Below are 22,487 nucleotides of genomic sequence, written 5' to 3'. Positions count from 1 at the left end.
ATATATATAATTTTATAACTAAAAAGACGAATATTATACAAATAAAGTTGAAGCAATTTCAATTTTATGAAAGATTTGTTGTAATCTTCGAATTTTAGAGTTATAAACTCCATTGGAAATTTCTAAAATGGAACCAAAAGGACAACAGCTTAATTTTATTGTGGGGTATCCTTAAATATCTTAGGTAAGTTAGTCTTCGAAGATATAATCCCAGACAAAAAAAAGCAAGCGAGGTGTAACGCGCGGGATGCAATGGTGGGGGTAACCTTAGCAGGTCATTGTGCGAGACGGGCATTTGCCGTTTCTTGCGTTTGTCTTTCAAATCACCCATTTCCTTGCCATTGAGTTAATCAATCAATTTTCTATTGTTTTTTTCGTTGGTAGAGCTGTTGAAAATTTAAAAAAAAACCGCATTTTTCAAAAATTATTATAATCGTATTGATCCTCAAAACTTAGTTTTGTAGAAATTGTTGATATACATTGTTGTCTTTACAGTTTAAAGTCAAGTGAATCGAAAACAATTGACTTGTTTCAAACGTTTTGGCACATAATGGCGATCCTTATCAGTAAGTTTTCTTGAATCTGTGAAAAGTACATAATTTCTTGCAGGTATCCTCTCTTACAATTGAAAGTACTATTATTAAAAAAAAATCTCTTAACGAAGAACAATTCTTTCAATGTTGTTTTCAGACAACACAGCAATCAAAGAACTCTTTTTAAATTATTTTTTAGCGATGTATATTGCGTCCAATTTTTTTGTATTGAAATCCTTAAACACAGCTTTTTTTGTATAAGAGAAATAGTGTTAATTAATTAATTTTTCTGGTATGATACGGAATTATATCTGTGAAAGTCAAATTTTTTCTCTTGAAAGCCGCTCTGTAGTAAAAATACAGAATTAAAAAAAAAATTGTAGCTAAACAATTATTCAAATATATTTTTAAAACTTTTCATTTCCTTATATCAACGAAAAGTTGATGCCAATTTTTTTCACAGTAGTAGGAATACAGATTGGCGAGGAACATTGTACTTAAAAAAACGTTTCCTCGATTTTTTATACACAAATTTTCCTTTAAAAAAGTTTTGTATCGCTTTAAATCTTTAAATTTAAATTTGTCAAAATGTTCATAATTTCAATTTCTTAAATTGAAATGTACTGAGTTTCCTGTTTAAAATTATTTCTATGAAAGAAAGCATTTCCAAAATCACACTGTAGTAAAAAATAAATTTGTAAAAAAGAGCATTGTAGTTATATAATTATATAATTCTGCTTTTAAATTTGAACATTGTATCTAAAGAATTCGTGAAAGTAAGAAATAAATGTTCTTTTATCCATGAGAATTATTTTTGTAAAAGTAACAATTATTGTTCGCCTTTTAAAATAAACTTTTTATCGATAAGAAAAGAACATTTTTTAAAGAATACTTAAATAATTATTCAACTACAAAGTTTTTTATAATTTAATTTTTTTACTACAGGTTCATTTTTAAAGGAACTGCAATGTTTTCTGACAACTTTAAAGAAATTTGTTACAAAATTTTACTACTGCATTCTAATTTTTTTTTCATCACTGTTGTATTCTGTTAAAATACATTGTTTTAATAATACTGAATGATTTATCAATAGTTATTAATAAAATAAAATTAAATATCAATGTTAAGTTAAATAATGTATATAATTTAGAATCTGAGATATTAACCAAAGAATAACACTTCCAATTGTAAAACTGCGTACCTACAAGACGCTATGTACTTTTTGCAGATTGATTAAAACCCACTGATTAGATTCACCATTGTGGGCCGAAACTTACGTTTGTTAACTTAAATTAATTATTATCTCACTACAATTTAAAAGTGGATCAAAAGGGAACATTTTTAGAAAAAACTGCAACATACGAGAATTACTGTAAGAGAATATTTTTATAAATAATAATAATAATTTGTTCAAGCACTTACGTTTGTTAACTTGAATCAATTATTAATCCACGATAACTTGAAAAGTGGAAAATTGTATTTATTGTTTTTATTTATTCATTATTTATAATTGTATTGTATTGTACGTATAATTGACAAAGAGTGGAAAATTGTTTCATTTTTCTTCCATAAAATGTGCATATATCATATTTATACATTATTAGATTGGAAATAATCTAATTATGTATATTTCATGATTTTCTTGGACATACTGATATTCTTTAAATAGGAATAGATATAAGTTGGAAGACAAAGATATTATCTTCAAAGGGGAGATCGTGGGCCTGGAGCAACTTCGAATCCAGTGAGGGGGTAGTGTCACTGCACACTGGAAGGGGAAGGGTACGCAGGTAGCCGTGGAGGAAATGACGACTGCCCATTGAGATAGCCTCCCTGCTTGTTATGATCGAATTCTTATTTCTATTTCAGCCTCTCTGCTTGTTATTTATGATCCCATTCTTATTTCAGTTTCGAAAAGGATATTTTAAATCCTTCAGACAATTTAAACGAACTACCTGGACCTTTAAATATGGACGATGAATGCGGAGAATTACTCAGAGCTTCTCAGAGCCTGAGAATCTTCAGTATATATTCTTAGATTTCAATCGGTAGGGAGGTTTAATGTTCGTTTACGAAATTGACTAAGAATATCTTTGCGATGAATCTTCTATGATGCTTTTCAAATTCCCAATATTTAGATCTGATTTTTCATCATACCATTTAATCACTGATTGATTTCATGTAGAATCTGGCTATACGCAGGTTCGACTTGAATGATTTAGTCTGAGAGATAGAGAGATTTGGGTCCTTTTAGTTGGCCGTCGCCAACCCGACTCCCTTTTTAAGGGCGATTTTCATTTGATCGCGGGCTACCTTACCCTTTGCGGCTCGTCTTACCCTTTATATAATATCAATATTATTAATATTTAACTTAAATTTCATTGTATATGAATAATATTATTAAATAGCTTTTAATATAGAATATATTGAATTTGAAGATCATCCTCTAATTACACAGGGCGACAAATTTTAAAGCCAGAGACCAGACCTAAGATTTCCGAAGGATTTTGATGCGTTGAATCCGAAACCGAGCTCAAAATTGCTCCTTTACGTCAGGTTTTCAAGATATCCTAACCTAAATGTGCAAAAAACGAGTTTTTCATCTGTTTTTGAGGTTATGTAACCGAACAAGAAAAATGTCTACCACAAAAGCTAACATGGAATTTGAAAGTACTAATCTGCCCCTTTCAAACCTACTTGGATTTGTTAGAATATCTTTATTTTTCACCTAAATATTCCCAGAGTCAGGTGGGTTAGGATGCTTGTGGCTTGTTAGGGGTGGTTTCTACACCTAGGAAACGGCTTCCGTAGAAATGAAAAGACACGGGTTCCATATTTTTTATTGTTTTATCAATGTGCAAAGTTTGGTTCCAAACGACTGTACGCTTTTTTGCTGGTATTTTGTGCGGGATCCTTTGTTCTTTTTTAAAGCACTAAATTGTGGCCGCCATATTGGATCTTCTAGGGGCTATAACAAAAAACTGACACCGGCAATAGAAAGAGCACCCTCAAAAACCCCTGAGATAATATTTTGAAGAAAAAATATCGTACCGTCAGCAATAGAGAATGCGTTGTATAAATCTGAACACCTCAGCGTTAATGGGTTAAAACGCTAAATAAAAAATTTTAAATTACAATATTTTTGTGAAAAATAAAGATATCCTAATAAATTCAAATAGGTTTGAAAGGGGAAGATTAGTACTTTCAAATTCCTTATTAGCTTTTGTGGTAGACATATTTCTTGTTCGGTTACATAACCTCAAAAACAGATGAAAAACTCGTTTTTTGCACTTTTAGGTTAGGATATCTTGAAAACCTGATGTAGAGGAGAAATTTTGAGCTCGGATTCGACGTATCAAAATCCTTCGGAAATGTTAGGTCTGCTTTCTGGCTTTTGACTTTTGTCAAATTTTGTCGGCTTGTGTTATTATTATATAAACACCTAATCTTTAAAAACATAATAATAATACATTAAAATATTATAAATTCAAACAATGAGGTATAATTATTCACATTATTAATTATAAATTGTTTAATAATTATATTATTCTAAAAACTGGAGATTATAAATAAAAAATTGTATTTATTATAATAACATTGTATAGTTGAGAAAAACAGTAAAACCAATTCTTAGTTAAATAATTAATTTTAAACTGCAATGGGAAATTAAAAAATTAATGAATTTTACAACTTGATAGTCGAACTACGATGTTAAAAGTTCATTTTTTTGTTGGTTTTTACCAAAGAAACTGATGCATTTCCAACTATTCTACGGAAAATTTCATAATGCTCGCTAGCCAGGGTCAAAACATAAATTAAAATCTGCTATAACTTATTCTAATTTAAATATTTTGATTGGAAGTCACACATCGTTGAAATGGCAAAAAAACATAGATTCTCCATATAATATTTTAATTTCCTGATTGCAAAATTATAACGTTTTTATGTTTGACATTTTATTCCTTATTAGGACAAAGGGCCCCCCCGCTGGCAAGGCTTAATACAGGGGGCGCACTCGAATTGAGCCAAAACTGTCCCGCGCCGTAGAACGGGATATAAACTATTTTACGATGCGTGGGATGGGCCCTGGATGCTTTTTGAAACATTATTGAATTAATTTTTTTAAATACTTACCCTAATAGGAAATTTAATTTCGCATCTTTTTTCTCATGGCAAAAAGTTGTAACTTTCTTAGTTTTTGAAATAATTGAAAAAAAACACAATTTTTTAATAGCATACAATTTTCGTATTTTTTAACTTCAACTCGCTCTAAATCAGAAACCATTGGGACTTTTAACTTATAATTTATATGAATTATGTACGAAACAATACTCAAGCTTGTGAGGCAATTAAAGTTCATCTTTTGTTTTTGAAAAAAAGTTTGAAATTTTTTGTTTTTGTTTGAATAAGTGGACGAAGAATGTTTCAATATTTTTAATCGAAAAGTCTATCGAGGTAAGTTTGAGCAATCGATAATTTCCAGTGGACGAAATTTTCAGTAGAATCTGTGGAAGTTTTCTGTTAAGTTTTCCTTTAATTGAAATATCCGCTTATGAAGTAGGAGGATTTTATTGTTGTGAAATTAAAATTATTTCTTGAAAAAAAGATCCTACTCCTTCTTCACTCCATTGGGAATCGAACCACAAGACTTCTGATTTCCGGTCAGAAGCTTTTCCAATTAGGCTATTAGAGGGATCAGAATGAGAACTGTTAATTCAAGAAAATAACGCCATTTTTTAGCCAGGTGTTAATGGTACAAGTAATTTTTTTTTATGAATCTGCTATATCATCAGAGATGGTACCTTACCGACAGTAGATGAACCCTCCAAACCATGAAGGCAGAAAATCCACACAATATCGATTTCTGCCTTCATAGTTTGGAAGGTTGATCTACTGTCGTTAAGGTACCATCTCTGAATATATAGTAGATTCATTTAAAAAAATAATTTATTGTTGTGTGTGCAGTGCCGTGAGGTTGAACTCGTAGCAGAGACTTGGAGCTCGTCAAGCGAAGAAGTCTGTCATCCTAGTAGACAAGTTATATTGCCAGTTATATACAGCTTGAGTATAGTTTTATATTTAGAGCAAATTAATCAGGATTCCAGCAAATATTTTCAAATATCTTAAAATCGTTGAAACCCTTTCCAATTCTAACCAAAAAAGTGATTAATGACTACAAAAGAATTCAAAAGAATTCAAATAAATTTTATTTTTTTTTATATTGAAAAACCTATGTGATCCAGTAAAATAAGAGTGAATTAAGAGGAATTTAAGGGATAAGAATGCTCTGTATTAAATAGTTTACTCATTATTTTGTCTTTAACTAGAAGGCAAAGCAAACTAAGAAATTGCAGAAAAACTACAACTTTGAAGAAATTATTTAAGAAAATATACTTATAAACAATAATAACTTCTTTAAACAATCTTGTTTCTTAACTTCAAATCATTATTACCTCAATCTAAATGAAGTGTATAAGAAGTGGAAAATTTCAGAAAAATCTGCAACTTTCTAGCATTATTTTGGAAAAATATTGTTATAGATGATAAAAAATTGTTTCAAAATTACTTCTGTTGAATTCAATTGTCTTAAATTAATGGTCTTGACCTAAATAAAAAGTTGAATAAATTCGGAAAACCCCGTGACTTTCTAAATCTATTCTAGAGAAAATCGTTTAAAAAATTAAAATAATTATTTTTGTTAAATATTGTCAATTATCACTACACTCTAAGTGGGAACTAGACAAAAATATGAAAAATTAAGAAAAACCAAAACTTTCTAGCATTATTCAAAGAGAATTTTATTGAAAATAATAATTACATAGTTTAAACAATCTTGTTTCTTAACTTCAAATTAGTATTACCTTAATCTAAATGGAAAGTTGATAAAAAGTGGAAAATTTAAGAAAAAACCTGCTTTCTGTTTATTTTAATCGATTATTCCTTCGATCTAGCTAGAAAGTTGAAAAAGAGATCTATTCTGAGAGGAAATTGCTAAAATTTATAAAAACTTGTTTAAACAATTTATGAAAACATATTATTATTAGTTATGCATGAAAATCCGGAAAATAAATTTCCAATGCATTTTTGGAGCATTTAGTATCTAATCATCCATTCACTAGTGTACAGTACAGACGGGTAAGTTTTGGCTCAACTCGAGCGAAAAATAAGAGGGACCCTCTAATGCTTAAGCCAAACACTGACCGTTGGCTCAATTCGAGCGCACCCAACACAGGGCTCCCACTCAATCAGGGACGTGAGGGGAAGTCTAGTGGAGAAGGCAAGACGAGCAGGTAAGACGCGATCAAATGCATACTGCTCCTTTTTAAACTTTTCTTCAAATTATTGACACTTTTTTTTTATTGATGAATTTTCTCTTATACTAATATATAATTATAACTTATATAATAATATACTATTTTGGAGTTAAATTAAAAAATGTTGTTTGTTTTGGCGTGTATCATTCCATTTACGAGATATGCTGCATTAATTTCAATTAAAAAAGAAAAGTTACGTATCTGAAATAATCGAAACTGGTAGATTGCGAATGATTATGTCTTAGGCTATTCAAATTAACAAATTAATTTTCTAAACGTACTTAAATATTAAAGTGCAAATCAGTAATTGTAATATTATTTTAAATATATTATATAATTCACGCATGTAAATTTTACTATATGTTTTATATATTTTTATATATATTTTTACTATATGTGGGGTTATTATCAGTTTTTGGAGAGAGTAGCGTATCTTACAAATTATAAAAATTAAACCTTAAGTTTCTTCTTTAAAATTAATAATATGTCGATTCAATTATTTATATGAAAATAAGAAAAATTGTTGTTTCTTACCTTTAGACGATATTGATATCCTTCATTACTCAGCATCGCAGATGTCCGGGCAAGTCAGTACCAGTATGTCAATTCCTCGTACTTATTTCAACTTATTTGCTTGAAATTCCCTTTTATGTTGACCACGCGAATATGATTGCTTTCAAAGTAAATAAACCCTCTTTAATCAACTCACTTCATAAGACTCTGTAACTTTTCTTAACTTTTCAAAATAATAATTCGTTGTAGCGGTTGGGACTCACAAACATAACCGCGACTGAATATAAGTCATTCCATTTCACTTCAAGTGCATTCATTGAATTAATTTTACGATTTCACATAACAAGTTATCACTGAATAGGTAAATGCACATCTGGAATATTAACATATTTTAATTGAGTTCTCGCTATATGGTATAGGTCCGTCTCACCGCTTAATATAACAGTTCAAAAGGTTCAAAATATCAAAATGTTAAAAACAGTTTCAGCATTCAGTATCAACAAAAACAAATGCAAAACAAGCACTTGAGTTGTAGATGTCGCGCAGAACACACCGGAATTTACTAAAGAGTCAAAGCAACCCGAGAAATTCAAATCTGAACAATCATATGAAGTTTTTTTAATATGTTAATGTCAAGGGTTATTAAATTATTTTCACACATTACTTTTTGCAAAATTGTAAATTTACCGTACCTGAACAGAAAATTATCTTAAGTATTGCATATTAATGGTAGATGTACTAAATAGGTGATACGAGAAATATCATATTCATTGACGGGTTTAGTGTTTAGTTTACGAATAACGTTAGTTACGTGGCACTACAATGCAAATGAACGAAGTAAACATAAAATAATTTAAATATTCCACGCTCTGAGAATTTAATTATTGCATTTTTTGACGTATTCTGTAGATAGAGAAATTAAAAATATGGGTAAGTACAAAATAAAAAAATTCTTGGTAGAAAACCAGCAATCTCATTATGATATTGTGTGTGTTCTAACCTATAAGGTGCACCGGTTTATCCTTCTTTTCCTCTTTACTTTTAATATTTTATCTCATAGATAGCGAAATAAATGATATTTAGTTTCATAAAAATCTTCACTGCTTTTAATTAATTTCCTAAACACTTATAGTTCACTAACAAATACAATACAGAAAAACCTAACCTCAATCTTTTTATACCCGGATTTTGGTCATTTATCGATATTGTTCATATATTATTTTAATTATACTATCAAGTTGAATGAATAAAAATTCAAATTATTTTAAACTAATTTGTCAAATTGTGTATTATATTTTCTTAATTATGATTATTATTTAGTGATTGAGCACTTATGATTGTCATAATGAACAATATTTAACATATTTTTCAGTTGTGACTAGTAGAGTGTCGTTTGCGCTCTCTGGCATTATAACAGTGCTTCTATTTTCTGGAATGCAGATGTACAAAAGTTGGCTGGCCTCGACACAATTGCACACTATTTTTGGCGGATATATTGGATCGCTTGTTTTCATTTTTTCACTTACTGCCCTTGGCAATCTAGAAACCATCATGTTTGGTCAATCTTTCCAAATGAAGCTCTTCCCTGAAGGTCTGTATTTTCGAATACCAGAAGGAACAAAACAAAACTAGGAAAACAAACTAAAATTTATTTTATATTACAGTTTTCATTTCGCTGATCACATCCTTAATCGCCTCGGGATTAGTTCATCGAGTATCAACAACAACATGCTTCCTGTTCTCCATGGTCGCCCTTTACTACCTCAATCGCATTTCCCAAGAAACGTATTCTACAAGCGCCCCTGTTGCTCCCGTTCATACCAAGAAGAGGAAGTGAAATTAGGAAAGTAATCCTTAATTTCTCGCGATTAACAATTTTCATTGTCAATACTGTACTTTTTATACTATTTATATATAAACGCATAACTTTGAAACTCAAATATCGTAAAATATTGGAGAAACATTAAAAAAGAATGTTAAAAATGAAGATAGTGAAAATAACGTATATATCAATGGTATTATATTTGCTCCATTAAAATATAATTTTTTGTAACAGTACGAACGGATAATAAAGAAAACATTTATTCAAAAGATTCTAATTTTACAATTTCTTTGGAGATCTTTTGTTCGCTCTCTTATGTTTCTCAGCCTCCTCTTTATCACTGAAGTACTCGTAGCTATCATCCGATTCAATCCCGACGGGAATTGTAGATTGCGATCCATTCGTTATTTGTGACTGATTTTCTGATCCAGATTTCTGATTTATCACATGCTTGTATATCGACATTGCCTAAAAGTTTAAACATCGGTTATATTTTATACATATGGGCCGTCCAAGTATTACAGCACACGTTCCAACAGGCCAGTACAATCTAACGAAAAAAGCATAACTCATGACCGGCCTCATGTTAATTCATTCTTTCTGATAATTTATCACTTAAAAAACTTAGAAAATAATTCGAAAGATTTCGCAAAAATTTCACTAAACTTAGGGGCTGTCCATAAACTACGTTATCAATGGCGGAGGGGGGGGGGCAATGGAAGTAACATTAAAAACTTGGATGATGTTCAGTACGTTTCCTTATGATAAATTTTAAGGGTGTACACTAGGGTAGTCCAAAATTATACCCCCATTTTGTGAGGTTGCTGCAGGTTTCTGGATTTAAACTTAGCTTGCGGGAGATATTAAGAATTTTTTGGGGAGCCTCTAATCAATCATTTCTATTAAATTACTTTAAATTTTAATGCCCCCCTTGTGGAGCCCCAAAAATGCCCAAAAGACTGAAATTGACATTTTTGTCCAAAATTGACACATAAATGCTGTTTTTCCCTTTTTTGCCATAAATTATTTTTGTTTGTCAAGTGGAATGGTTTTAAGTATTTGTCAACTAATTGACAATTGTTTAAAAAATTGATTTTTGTGTAAATAATTTTTTTTGCTTTCACTCATTGAAAGGTAGATATTTTTTATGTTGGATTGGACATTTTTAGGAATAATGCTCTTTGTTTCAAGCATTTATTATTTGTTTAAACAATTCATTATTATTTAATTGTAAATTTTTCTTAAAAAGAGGTATAAAACTCTAGTTAAAAAAAATTAGTTAGCTTTTCTGCTATGATATCTACGTCATTTAGATACTAGTATCTTATTTTGTAATAAATTCTTATTTCTTTAGATAAATTTTGTTTGTTTAAAAAAATTTGTTCGAAAATAAAATACAAAGATTTTTCATTCCTTTGAGAATACTAACAGCTAATCTGCGGGATCAACATAAACAAAACAAAAACTTACTTTGAGCTTTCAGAGGACAAACGCGTGTGTCTACGAGGGTGATTTAAAGGAAAAAATTATTAAAATATTTTCAGAACGACAAAATTGAATGTAATTTTTATAGAATGAAGTCTTACTAAAAAAAAAAAAAAACTTTTAATTACCAATGTAAAACATTTTATGGACAAATATTAGTTATTTAAAGCATTTGTTTGAGTTTAAATATTTAATAATGAGCGATATACTTGATTGAATTGAGAAAAAAATCAGATTTTTGAATCACAATTTCCAATAAAATGTTACATTAATATTTAATACATTTATAAAATAATACGATAATGATTTAAACAAAAAATGATGCTCTTAATAATGACAAATTACCAAAATAATGGCAGAAAAACAGAAATTTCAAACATTTATTTTCGAAAAAAATGGTTAAAACAAACCAAATTTATTTAAACAAATAAGAATTTATTTAAAAATAAGGCACTAGTATCTAAATGACGTAGGTGTTTAATAAGAAGAAGCAAAGCTAACTAAAGTACAAAAAACTATAGGTTTATACCTCTTTTTAAGAAAGAATTACAATTAAATAATAATAAATTGTCTAAACAAATACTAATTGCTTGAAACAAAACTCATTATTCCTAAAATTGACTAATTCTCCAATCAAACATAAAAAATCTACCTTCCAATGAGTGAATGCAAAAACAATTATTTAAACAAAAATAAATTGTTGAAACAATTGTCAATTAGTTGAAAAATAGTTAAAACCATTCCACTTAACGAACAAAAATAACGTATGGCAAAAAAGGGAAAAAACAGAGCATTTATGTGTCAATTTTGGGAAAAATATCAATTTCAGTTTTTTGGTGCATTTTTGGGGCTCCATAAGGGGGGGGGGGCATCCATATTTAAAGTAATTTAATGGAAAAGATTGATTAGAGACATCTTATGGGATTTTAAGGGCCTTTGCGGCACATCTTAATATTAACAGATTTGGGTCAAACTTAGAGGGATTTTTGTTTTCCGCAAACCTCACAAAATGGGGAGGGGGGTGGCATGCCCTCCATTCGAACGTCGGTTTTTTGGACCACCCAAGTGTACACTACTCACAATCAATTTCAAAAATTGCCTATGTTTAAAATGATCTATAAAGTCGACAAAAATATATCTATAATTTCTGTAAATTTTGACGGGGGCTACTAAGCACACTTTAAAAAAGCAGGTTACAATTGTTTCCTTTCTCTTTAGAGAAAAGTTACAATTCTTATTTTCTAAATTTCTATTTGATTTAATTTTATGACAAAAAAATAATTTAGAAATCATACAGTTATTATTGTTATAAACATTTAGAGTTTAAATTTTAATTAACACCACCCAAATAGAATTGCAGATAATCCTTCAAAGATTAAAATGAGGCCTTGATCATTAGGATTAAATAAGAATTGTAACCATTCCTTCAAGAGAAAGCAAAAACTAAAACTCTAAATAACTACTTTTAAATAAAAAATGTTAACCTGAATTGTTTGTTCTAAAGTACACGTAGAAGCTTCCATCAAGATTTCCAGAAATCAATAATAGATTTATTTTTTTCAATTTTATAAATCATTTTAAAGGTAGCGACTTTTGAGATTCATTGTACGCAGTGTACATCCTTAACAAAGTATTCGAAATATCACCTAAATATGATACATTTCAGATTTTACACTTCTTCTTGGTTACAAAAATTACGAGGAAATTTAACTATTCTACTTTTGGTAAAAAATGAATATTTTTTTTTTGAAAACTGAACCTTTGTTGTCGAAGAGTCAACTCTTTGGTTGAAAATTCTTCTGTTTTGATATAAAATTAATATTTTAGTTAGAAATTCATCTTGTTTGGTTAAAAATGCTACTACTTGGTTGAAAATTAATATTTTTTGGGTGAGCATTCAGCTATTTTGTTAAATATTTATCTCTTTTTGTTTGAATTCAACTGTTTTTTATTTCAAATCAAATCTTTTTTGGTCGAAATATCAACTATTCTATAACTCATTGAGAATCATTTCAGTTACAAATTTACGTTTTTGGGAAGAAAACTTAACTATTTGGTTCAAAATTATTCAACTTATTTGAAAATTTAACTATCTGGCAGAAAACTTTTTTGCAGAAATATCATGTATTTTTTGGCAGAAAATTGAAATATATTGTTAGATTTTTTAATTTACCCAGTCGAAATATTTTTTTGTAGAACATTGCAAATTCATCTTTTTTTGTTGTTAAAAATGCAACTTTTCTGGTTTAAAAGTCAACTATTTTCTAAAAAATTTCGATTTTCTAACTTGAAAACTCTTGTTGAAAATTTGTCATTTTAGGTAGAAAATTAATCTTCTCTGTTAAAAATTCATCTTTTTGGCTGAGGATTTAACTATTATTTTAAATTTCCGTTTTGTTTTCTTGTTGAATTTAACTAGTTAAAAATTCGTTTTTTTAATATCATTTTTTAAACTGAAAATGTAGGCACTTCCTTTTTAATAATTTTATATCTTAATTTTGTTTCTCTACTGGTCTTTTTTGTCAAAAATTCACTGTTTTGTTAAAATGTCGTCCTTTTGGATTGAAAATTAATTTTTTATGGGTTAAAAGTGAACTTTTTTGTTGCAAATTCAACTGTTCTAAAAAAACTGGGGTTTTTGCTTGAAATTTGAACGCATTGGGTACAAGTTAAGTATTTTGTTGAAAACTCGTCTCTCAAAGTTCAACTATTTGGCTCTTAACGCAACTGCTTGGTTAAAACTTAATTTTTTTTCTTGAAAATTCGACTTTTGGGATAGAAAATTCATCTCTTTTGGTAGAAAATCTGTTTGATTTGAAATGCAATATATTTCGACTTGAAATCTTAGGAACTGAAAGTGATTCATATTCAGGGTGGCCGTTTTATTCAAAGAAAAAAATGCCCAGTTTTTCCCGGTTCACAAACATATTTCACGGTCACTGAAATTTAAAAAAATTGGAACTTTAAAGCTAAAAAAAATTTCCATTTGAAGTAATAAAAACTGACCTGCAAATCATTTTAAGCAATTTTAAGCAGAAGCATTCAAAACTGAGCGATTACATTTTTGTATAAATTGAACACTTCTTAAAGTAGAACTTAAATTATTTCTTTTTCAAATAGTTTTAAATTCATTAAAAAGCTTCAAATTTTTATTTCAAAATCTTGAAAAATCTAAGTGTTGTTTTAGATTTTTTCAAAGTTTAAATTATTTTTGAAATTTTTTCAGAACTTCTAGCATTTTCTTAATTATTTGAATTTTTCTTAAGAAATTTCATAATTTTTTTTTTTAATATTGCAAAATAAAAAATATTTCCTTAAAATAGTCCAGATTCATTTTTGAAAATTTTGGAAATCTTTCTAAATATTCTCTTAATATTGAATTTTCAAAATAAAAAAATCACTTTATGTTTTCCTAGGAATCTTAAGAAAATGATTTTTATTTTTTTGAAGGCTTTCACAATTCTTAAAATCCTTCCTAATTTTGGTTCGAAATTTGAAAAAAAAAAATCTATATTTTCTGTTAGATTAGGAAATCCTAAGCGGTTTGCATCGAATTTTGTGTATAAATGGTCGGTTTTCGTCGGTATACTTAGACACTACGTTTAAATTATTCGAAATAATCTCAAATTTTAGATTAAATTTGAATCTTTTTAGAGCTTCGATATATATCTTCAACTTATTTGAATTTTTTCTAGGAATGATATAAGTTCGATATTTATTTATACATCAAAATTCGACAATTTTACTTACAAATTAAAAGTTTTAAAATAGAACAATTGAAATTGTAACGTTGAAAGTTGATTTTTTTTTAGTTTTGAATATTTGTTTTCTGATTACTGATTTTAATGGAGATTCTTTTTAACATTATTTTAAAATTGAAAAAAGTTTATAAAGTTTCAATCGGACGTTCACATTTGTTTAACTACTAAAACTTTCCAATTGAAAGGGTTTAATTTTTAACTCGAAAATGTGGAAATTCATAAATTTTGAACTGATTCCGAATTGTTTTGTAAAATCAATTTTATTAATATTATTATTTACTTGTTAGTCTTCAACGTATATTTTAATTTTGGAAATCGATAGAATTTACATTCACAGTTCATGAACCAACCATTTTTGTATCCACAATTGTCAATTTCGAACGCTTTTAATTGTTTAATTCTTTAAAAAGGCATTTTTTAAATTAAATATTTTCGAATTACGCATTGTAAATAGTATTATATTATAATTAAAACATATAAAAATGCAAATAGTTATTTTTTTAAACTCTTGAAATTGAACTTGAAGATTTTTTTTCTAAAAATATGTAAAATTTCCGTTCAAAAAATAAATTCACTGTCATTAACCGGCTTGTCACCTGTTTTGAGAGCAATTAAGACTTAAAATTCTGATATTTTAATATTTTTAAGTATTCTGGATTCATTACAGAAGCTTCAATTATAATTGATCATACTGTCACCTAAGCGTATTGCTAACTGAATGCACTCAAAACGCATAATAAACATCAAATCCATGTTTAGACAACGGTTACTAAAGTGGAGGGAGGGGGATGGGGTAAAAAAGTCCAACATTCGTAACGCATTTTATGTACGGCCCCTTACCTGTCCCACGAAATTTGAAACGTCCCCAACGTTGCTGGGCAAAATCAACGTATTATTCGTCCTCGCGAGTTTATCAAAGGCGTGAACATATTGTTCAGCTATAGTCAAAGCAGCTGCATCCTTGCCATCTTTGAAACCCAAGGAATTCGCGACAATTTCTAATCCACGTGCTCGTGACTGTGCTATTGCAAGAATGGCAGCGGCCTCACCATCCGCTTTATTAATCTGCTCTTGCTTCTGCGCCTCTGAAAAATCAAGATAAAAAAACATTAGCAATCGACGTACAAATACACGGAGAAAAATTTCTTGTGAATACAACACGGCGATTTCTTTGAATAGAAATCGCATTGAATCGAAACATTATCGTGTCAATTCAAGAAAATAGTATTTTGAATGAACAAGACGAGAAATGTTGATTCTATGCGTCGCGCCATGTTGCCTCAACACGGTGGCGCTTTGATTTTACACGACTCCGTGTCGATTTTAAACGGAAGTTGTCACTGTAGGCTCACACTCGCTTGAAATTTTTTTGGGGGGGTATAAGAAAATCAGTAGCTCCCGGTAAAAGCTAGACGATGTCGTGTTAATTCTAAATGATAGCCACACAACTCGGAGCGCCGTGTTGATGCAACACGGAGTTCGTTTCGTGCGAGTCGTAAAACGAATTTCGTGTTGAATCAACACGGCCCGTCTTGTATTTATACGATCTTTTTCTTCGAGTACTATTATATTATTTCATCTGCAGAAAGCCGATTTAAAAAGCATATTTAAAGCTTGCACTGAATAGCAATTTCAGGGTGTCTAGCGATTCTTAGGAATAGAATTCAAGCTCTTTTCCAGGTCAATAAATCAAAATTTTCCAGGTCCCCTTTTTTACATCAAATCATGAAATAAACGTTTGTCATACATGTAAAAAATGAGCCATTTTCTTTTTTATTGGCTAAAAATGTCTAAAGAAAGCCAAATCGTAAATAAACAAATTCTTAATTTTTTTCGAACATGAGTCGTCTTTGTGAAATCTTTAGGAATATTCTTAAATCTTTGTAATGTCTTTGAAATCATTTAAATCTTTGTGAACTATTACAAACCTTAGAGAAAGCTTGAAATTTCGGTGAATTTTTTTAGAAATCTTTGCATTTTTCAAAGCTTTTGTAAAATCTTGAAAATTCTTGAAATCTTTGAAATCTTTGTGAACACATTTTTAATCTTTTTTGCGAAATCTTTTGTGTCTTGTTTAAAATCATTGAAGTCTTTTGAAATCTTCTCACATGTGTTAAAACCTTTTGAAATCGCTTAAATTCTTTGAAATGTTTTGAAATTCTTGAAATCTTGTTAAATCCTTACGAATTCTTTAAAGAAATTGTGAAATCTTCTTTAAGTCTTTTGTATTCGTTTGAAATCACTGGAATATTTGAAATATTTGTGAAATCTTTATGAAATTTGTTGTAATCGTTTAAAATCACTGGCATATTTAAAATTTATTGACATCTTATCAAAAATTTTGATATCGTTTAAAATATTTGAAATGTTGTTAAATCTTTGAAAAAATTTTGAAATGTTTCTTTAATCTTTATTCGTGAAATCTTTTCTGTTCGTTCGAAATTATTAAATTCTTTTCAAATTTTCTCAAATTTGTTGAAACCTTTTGAAATCATTAAAAATCTTTTTAATGTTTTGAAATCTTTAAAATCTGGTATACTGCACCCTTGTTGAAATCTTTAAAGTTCTCGTATTGTTTTAAAAGCTTTATGAATGTTTTATGAAATCTTTGAAACTTTTGTGAAATCTTTTGATAGCTCTTAAAAAATTTTGAAGTTATTTAAAATCTTTAAAATCTTTTGAAAGTTTTAAAATCTTAGCGAAATGTTCGAAATCTTTGTGAATTCGTTGGAATTATTTAAATTATTACAAATCTTAGTGAAACCTTTTGATACCTCCTACAAATTTTTGAAATTGTTTAAAATATTTGAAATGTGGTTTAATATACCCTTTTTAAAATCTTTGTGAAATGTTCCAAATCATTATGAAATGTTCGAAATCTTTAGAGAATTTGTTTGATAACTTTTTAATCTAATGTACACGCCTTTTTTGAATATTTGATATCTTTGTGAAATATTTTGAAATGTTTATAAAATATTTCTTGAAGTTTTGTTTGGAAAATCTGTTGTATTCGTTGTAGTCATTGAAGTATTTGAAATATTTTGAAATCTTCTAAAATATTTTAAAACCTCTTGAAATCGCTTCAAATTTTTGAAATCTGTTGTACACTCAAAAACCGAGGGCTTATTGTAATTCTTAAACTGAATTAACATCGAAATTTTATATTAATAATTTTTATAATTTCTAAGTTGAAGACCTCAACAAAAAGTGCTTTGAAATATATTTATTTATTCTGTAATAAACAAAAGATAAATTATATCTTGACGAATTAAAAAATTTGCAGCAGCAAGATTTTTTTATAAACGAGATGTTTCTTTCATAATAGGCTAAAAGACTTAAATTACTCTTCGCATTTCGATAAAATTACTGTTTCAAAAGAAAAAAAAAGAATAATTAAAATTCAAGGTTTTCGTAAAAAAAAAAAAAATCAACGAGATTTCCAGGTTTTCAAGGTATAAAAAAATTCAAGGAGAGTTCTAATATTGAAGGTCACTAGACACCCTGAATTTTGAAGTGTAGAGAATTATTAAGGATAAGAAATAAACCCACCGGAAACAAGAATCCTGGCTTGTCTCTGTCCTTCTGCAACGTTGATTTCTGCTACTCTGACACCTTCAGATTCTAAAATCGAAGCCCTTTTCTTTCTCTCCGCTTCAACTTGCATCTGCATTGCGTCGTGTATTCTGGGTGGCAATCTTATATCACCTATAACAAAAAGTTTGTAATATCAGATGAATATTTATGAATGAAAATGAAGAAAATTGAAGATACGAAAGGATAATAAAGTGTACTGACGAATTTCATAACGCAGACATGTGATTCCCCAAGCCTGGCTGGCTTTGTTAATACTTTCAACTATGTTAACGTTAAGGCCTTCTCTTTCTTGGAAAACTTTGTCCAAAGATATTTTGCCTAATTCTGATCTCATAGTTGTCTGTGCTATTTGAATTATGGCGAATTCAGGATCCTCGACACCATATGATGCTAAATATGGATCGTTAACTCTCAGGTATAATATTCCATCGATATCCAGTGTGACATTGTCTGTTAATGAAGATAAATTATTAATACAGTGTGACAAAGAAAAAATATTATCTTCAGTGCATTTTTGTATTCACTTTCACTTAGGAGCCGTTCGCAAATTGTATTACCAATTTCATTGCTATCGCTCCCAAACTTATTCAAATCCACACAAAAATAAATGTGTTAAAAAAAAAATATTTATAAATTCCGCAAGCCCCATGAATTTTAAGATGTATTTTTTAAAAGAAAAAGTGACGTTTTTGTCCATTTTATTCAGAATCGTCAATATTAGGTGCATCAACTTGACCCCTAAAGTTTTTCTTTACAATTAGCCATAGAATACGAATAAAAATTACTTTTTTAATTTTACACCCATAAGACTGTTTTATAGGGTCCCAAAAAACTCTATAAGTGAAAAATTGGGTCTTTTCGAGTTTTTGGAGCTAAGTATCATTTTTGGGGGTTTCTTTTAGGAAATATTGTTTCTGATACAAAAATATTACTTTATACTGATAATTTGACGTTTAAATCAATTGTTTAAACAAATTTTTGGGCATTTTTTATTTGATTTTAAACTTTACAGTTAGAGCGAGGAAATAATCAAGTATATAAACAGAAATAATTGATTAAACAATTTATAATAATATTCTTTTAGAATAATGCTAGAAAGTGGCAGTTTTTTCTAAAATTTTCCCCTTTTGGTACACTTTTAAATTATAGTGATTTCATAACTAATTTTATGTTGATAAAAATACTAATTTAAACAATTTATTATTATTTTGAATAATATTCTCTTAAAATAATGTTAGAAAGTTGTGACTTTTTCTGATATTTTCCACTTTTTGTCAACTTTTCACTTAGAGCGAGGTAATCGTTCATGCAAGTTAACAGCTTTTCATTGACTTTTTAGTTCTCAGTAACTATTTCAAGAAGAGTTTACATTTTCAATGAATTTTTTAAATAATCACTTTTGTTAACTTGCATTATTTATTACTTCAGTGAATAAAAAATTGACAAAAAGTGGGAAATTTCAGAAAAAACTCGCAACTATCTAGCATTACTACAGATGAATATAGTTATAAACAATAATAAACAATTATTTACGTTATATTTTATTTATTTTTACCTCACTACGTAGAGTGTGGACAAACAGTTTTTAAATTGAGAAAAAACCGCAACTTTCTATCAATATTCAGAAACTATTCTACGAGAAAATTTCGAACAAAAAATTTTCTTTTGGGGCCCTATAAAACAAACTTATGGGGGCGACATTTAAAAATAATGATTCCTTTGTATTCTATAGCTACCCGTGAAAAAAGTGTTGAGTTTCGATTCGATTCGATTCACTTAATATTAAAGATTCTGAATGAAATGTACAAAAACGTATTTCTTATGGGAGATACCTGATCTCCTGAATATGCGTATTTCTTTTCATAAAAACATGAAAAACTACAAAAATGAGCACTACTTTTTTTTGGAGGACCCACTTTGGACATGAAGCTTGTGTTTTTAAGAGAATTTTGAGTTCAACTCTTTGCCTAACCTGGAAAAAAGGATTCGCTTGAAAATTAAATTATTTCACGAGAAATGACTCTTCATTAATCGTAAATTCAGTGACTTGGTTGAAAGCTGAATTACTTTGTTAGAAATTCATTTTGTTTTAAGCTTCACCACTTCGGTGAAAAGAAAGTTTATATATTGTTGATAATTCGCCTTTTTTAGTATAAAATAAATCTCTTTTTAGTAGAAAACTAATATTCTTGGTGAAAAATATCGTCTGTTTGGATGAAAAATCAACTATTTTGTTGGAAATTCGTTTTTGAGTATAAAATTAATCTGGTTGGTTGAAAATTCGTGTATTTTTTAAAAGTTTAAATATTTTATTCAAAATTTGATAATTATTTTAGTCATATTTTTGTGCAAAAAATTCACCTTTTTGTTGAAAACTCATTTTTCTTGGTTGAAAACGATTAATTTTCAATTAAATTTTTTCTTAAAATTCAACTGCCTTCGAGAAAATTCGTTTTTTTTTTTAGCTTAAAAATGTAACTGTTTGGTAAAAAGTTCAACTAGTTTGTTAAAAATTCGGCTCTTTTGCTTGCAAGTTCAACTACTTGGTTGTTATTACAACTATTTCGTTAAAAATTGTTTTTTTTTTCAAAAAAATTTTATAGCATAGAATGTTTCTCTTTTGCTTAAAAACTCAATTCGTTTGTTAGAAAGAAAATACATTTCGGCTTGAAATCTTCGGAATTTAAAAAGTTTTATATTGAATTTAATATGGTATCTAGATTAATTTGATTTAAAGGGAGCCTTTCTTATATTATACTCCTATTTTAGTTTTAAAAAAAAAACTATTTACCCTGTTCTGAAAGCATTTTGAGCTGTGAAACTAGAAACGGGAAAAACTTAGAATAAACGGTCCATTTTCTTTGTTTGGGGATGGGCAAAACTACGCTCATCAACGAGAAGGGTTGGAGGGGGGGGGGGGGGGGGGGGGGGGGGGGGGGGGTAGCCAAAAATTAGTAACGTAGTTTATAGACGGCTCCTTACCTGATGTAACTGCACTCTGTTTTGGAATATCGATTGCTAATTCCTTTAAACTTTGAACGTACTTGACTCTATCAACGATAGGAAGTAGTACATTCAGACCTGGTTCCAGGATTCTGAAGAATTTTCCCATTCGTTCCACAATCCATGCCTAAAAAATATAAAATTCGTAAAAGTTAATATGAAACACTAGTAAATAATTGAAGCAATCCAATACGAAACTTAGATTATTTTAAATTTCATAAAAAAAAAACAAAAAAATCATTAAAGAATACGTTAAGGAATGTTAGAAATGTAGTTTTATGAGAAAGAATAATCAAATTTGCAAAATTGATGGACACATGCGAAATCACAGATATCCTAACCTCTTGTTGTGGAACAAACATAATGATTGTATTTAGAGGAGTCGTGCTCTTTTGTCTAACTTGGAGACTGTAAACTGGATGTGGTTGCGCAAATGATGCAAAACATCCATTTTCCGCAATAGCTGCAGAATTCTGAAAAATAAGATGAAACATGTGTTTATAGGTTATGTTCATTTTAACTCAAAAGTTTATTAACACTTTTTGTCATAAAACTTACCCTTAAAACGCCCAAATTGCGGGCAAGCAATCTTGACCTATTAATCATTTTGTGTAATAAAATAACACTGTTAAAAATTTACATTCGTTCACAGTTTTCCCTTTAAAGATTTTATAACTTCGTGGAGTTCGTCTACATGAGGACTTACGGCCCGGTCTTGTTCATGTTGTTTTAAGAATTATCACCGGTAACTCGGCAATCGATGTTATGGGTTGCACAAAAAACTCTTTGTAATAAGAAAAGCATTTTATGTTATGAAATAATTTAAGAAGAAATGTTGGATAGGAAATACGATTTTAATTAAACTATTTATAATTGACTATATCCCTGTTAAAATTAGAAGACTTGATTATGCAATTTCAATTTTTAAATATATATTCTTCTTTGGCAGGAAGTAAATAGTAATAATAGTATGAGCATATGCGTATGCTAATTACTAGCAGAAAAATATTTTTTCACTATAATTGCAAAATTTTTCGTCATGTTTATTTTAATTTTGATACTTGCAAAAATGGTTATTCGCTATTTGGGGTTTGTAATTCCCGCCTGAATCTGACAGTCCAATTCATGGTTCATTTCCTGTTGTTGCTTGGTTTCAAGAAAAGAACAAGGACACAAATAGGGAAATTGCTACAAAAGAAAGAGACAAACAATTCCTCCGTATTCTTTTGCACTATTTTATGTTCTATTCTTCTCTCCCTCTTTCTTTTTCACGTGCAAAAGTGATGGGAGTGAGGCGGCGAGGTGAGAGAGCAAAGCCAAAGCCGTCTTTTTAAGGTTATGTAAAGAAGTGTTTATTGAATGACGATTGAACATCATTTGTCAAATGTTATAATAAATAAATAAACATAAATACAAAGCATATTAAAGGTGTACCAGCGATTGATTAGTTACTGCAATTTAT

At 29.0% G+C, this 22,487-nt stretch overlaps 3 protein-coding genes across 4 annotated transcripts in view; 1 reads left to right on the top strand and 2 right to left on the bottom strand.

The window, feature by feature from the left end:
* The window catches only part of LOC117171443 (A disintegrin and metalloproteinase with thrombospondin motifs 9), a 263,326-nt gene extending 255,544 nt beyond the window's left edge, over positions 1-7,782 (bottom strand). The window contains exons 1-2 of one of the 2 annotated variants that reach the window (XM_033358777.1): positions 7,624-7,782; positions 7,382-7,520 (exon numbers count right to left, since the gene is read on the bottom strand). The gene's annotated coding sequence lies outside the window, so the exon portion shown is untranslated. Of the gene's footprint in view, positions 1-7,381 lie in introns of both variants that reach the window. The other variant, XM_033358776.1, reaches the window with a different exon arrangement.
* Positions 7,783-7,934: 152 nt separating this feature from the next.
* Positions 7,935-9,445, top strand: LOC117171654 (protein KRTCAP2 homolog). Its single transcript, XM_033359157.1, has 3 exons — positions 7,935-8,290; positions 8,733-8,951; positions 9,025-9,445. Exons 1-3 carry the CDS (start codon positions 8,287-8,289, stop codon positions 9,195-9,197), a joined length of 396 nt encoding a protein of 131 aa, XP_033215048.1. The 5' UTR covers positions 7,935-8,286; the 3' UTR covers positions 9,198-9,445.
* Positions 9,362-21,899, bottom strand: LOC117171653 (stomatin-like protein 2, mitochondrial). The gene is made up of 7 exons (XM_033359156.1): positions 21,584-21,899; positions 21,367-21,498; positions 21,005-21,152; positions 18,224-18,472; positions 17,978-18,133; positions 15,269-15,513; positions 9,362-9,650 (listed from the first exon to the last, which is right to left on the bottom strand). Exons 1-7 carry the CDS (start codon positions 21,629-21,631, stop codon positions 9,462-9,464), a joined length of 1,167 nt encoding a protein of 388 aa, XP_033215047.1. The 5' UTR covers positions 21,632-21,899; the 3' UTR covers positions 9,362-9,461.
* Between the last annotated feature and the right edge of the window lie 588 nt (positions 21,900-22,487).

The sequence above is a fragment of the Belonocnema kinseyi genome, chromosome 4 (genome assembly GCF_010883055.1).
Source record: "Belonocnema kinseyi isolate 2016_QV_RU_SX_M_011 chromosome 4, B_treatae_v1, whole genome shotgun sequence".
NCBI lineage: Eukaryota > Metazoa > Arthropoda > Insecta > Hymenoptera > Cynipidae > Belonocnema > Belonocnema kinseyi.
Note: the sequence above shows the minus strand (reverse complement) of the source record. Positions and strands in the feature narration are given on the sequence as shown.

What these genes read in the sequence shown, in the direction of transcription:
- LOC117171654 (XM_033359157.1), top strand. An exon ending in AATGAAGCTCTTCCCTGAAG is followed by an intron (nt 8,952 to 9,024) that starts GTCTGTATTTTC and finishes TTTATATTACAG; the next exon opens with TTTTCATTTCGCTGATCACA.
- LOC117171653 (XM_033359156.1), bottom strand. Translation starts at nt 21,631, where the DNA reads ATGATTAATAGGTCAAGATTGCTTGCCCGCAATTTGGGCGTTTTAAGG. An exon ending in GCAATTTGGGCGTTTTAAGG is followed by an intron (nt 21,499 to 21,583) that starts GTAAGTTTTATG and finishes CTTATTTTTCAG; the next exon opens with AATTCTGCAGCTATTGCGGA. An exon ending in TTTCAAATTTCGTGGGACAG is followed by an intron (nt 9,651 to 15,268) that starts GTAAGGGGCCGT and finishes TTAAACTTTTAG; the next exon opens with GCAATGTCGATATACAAGCA.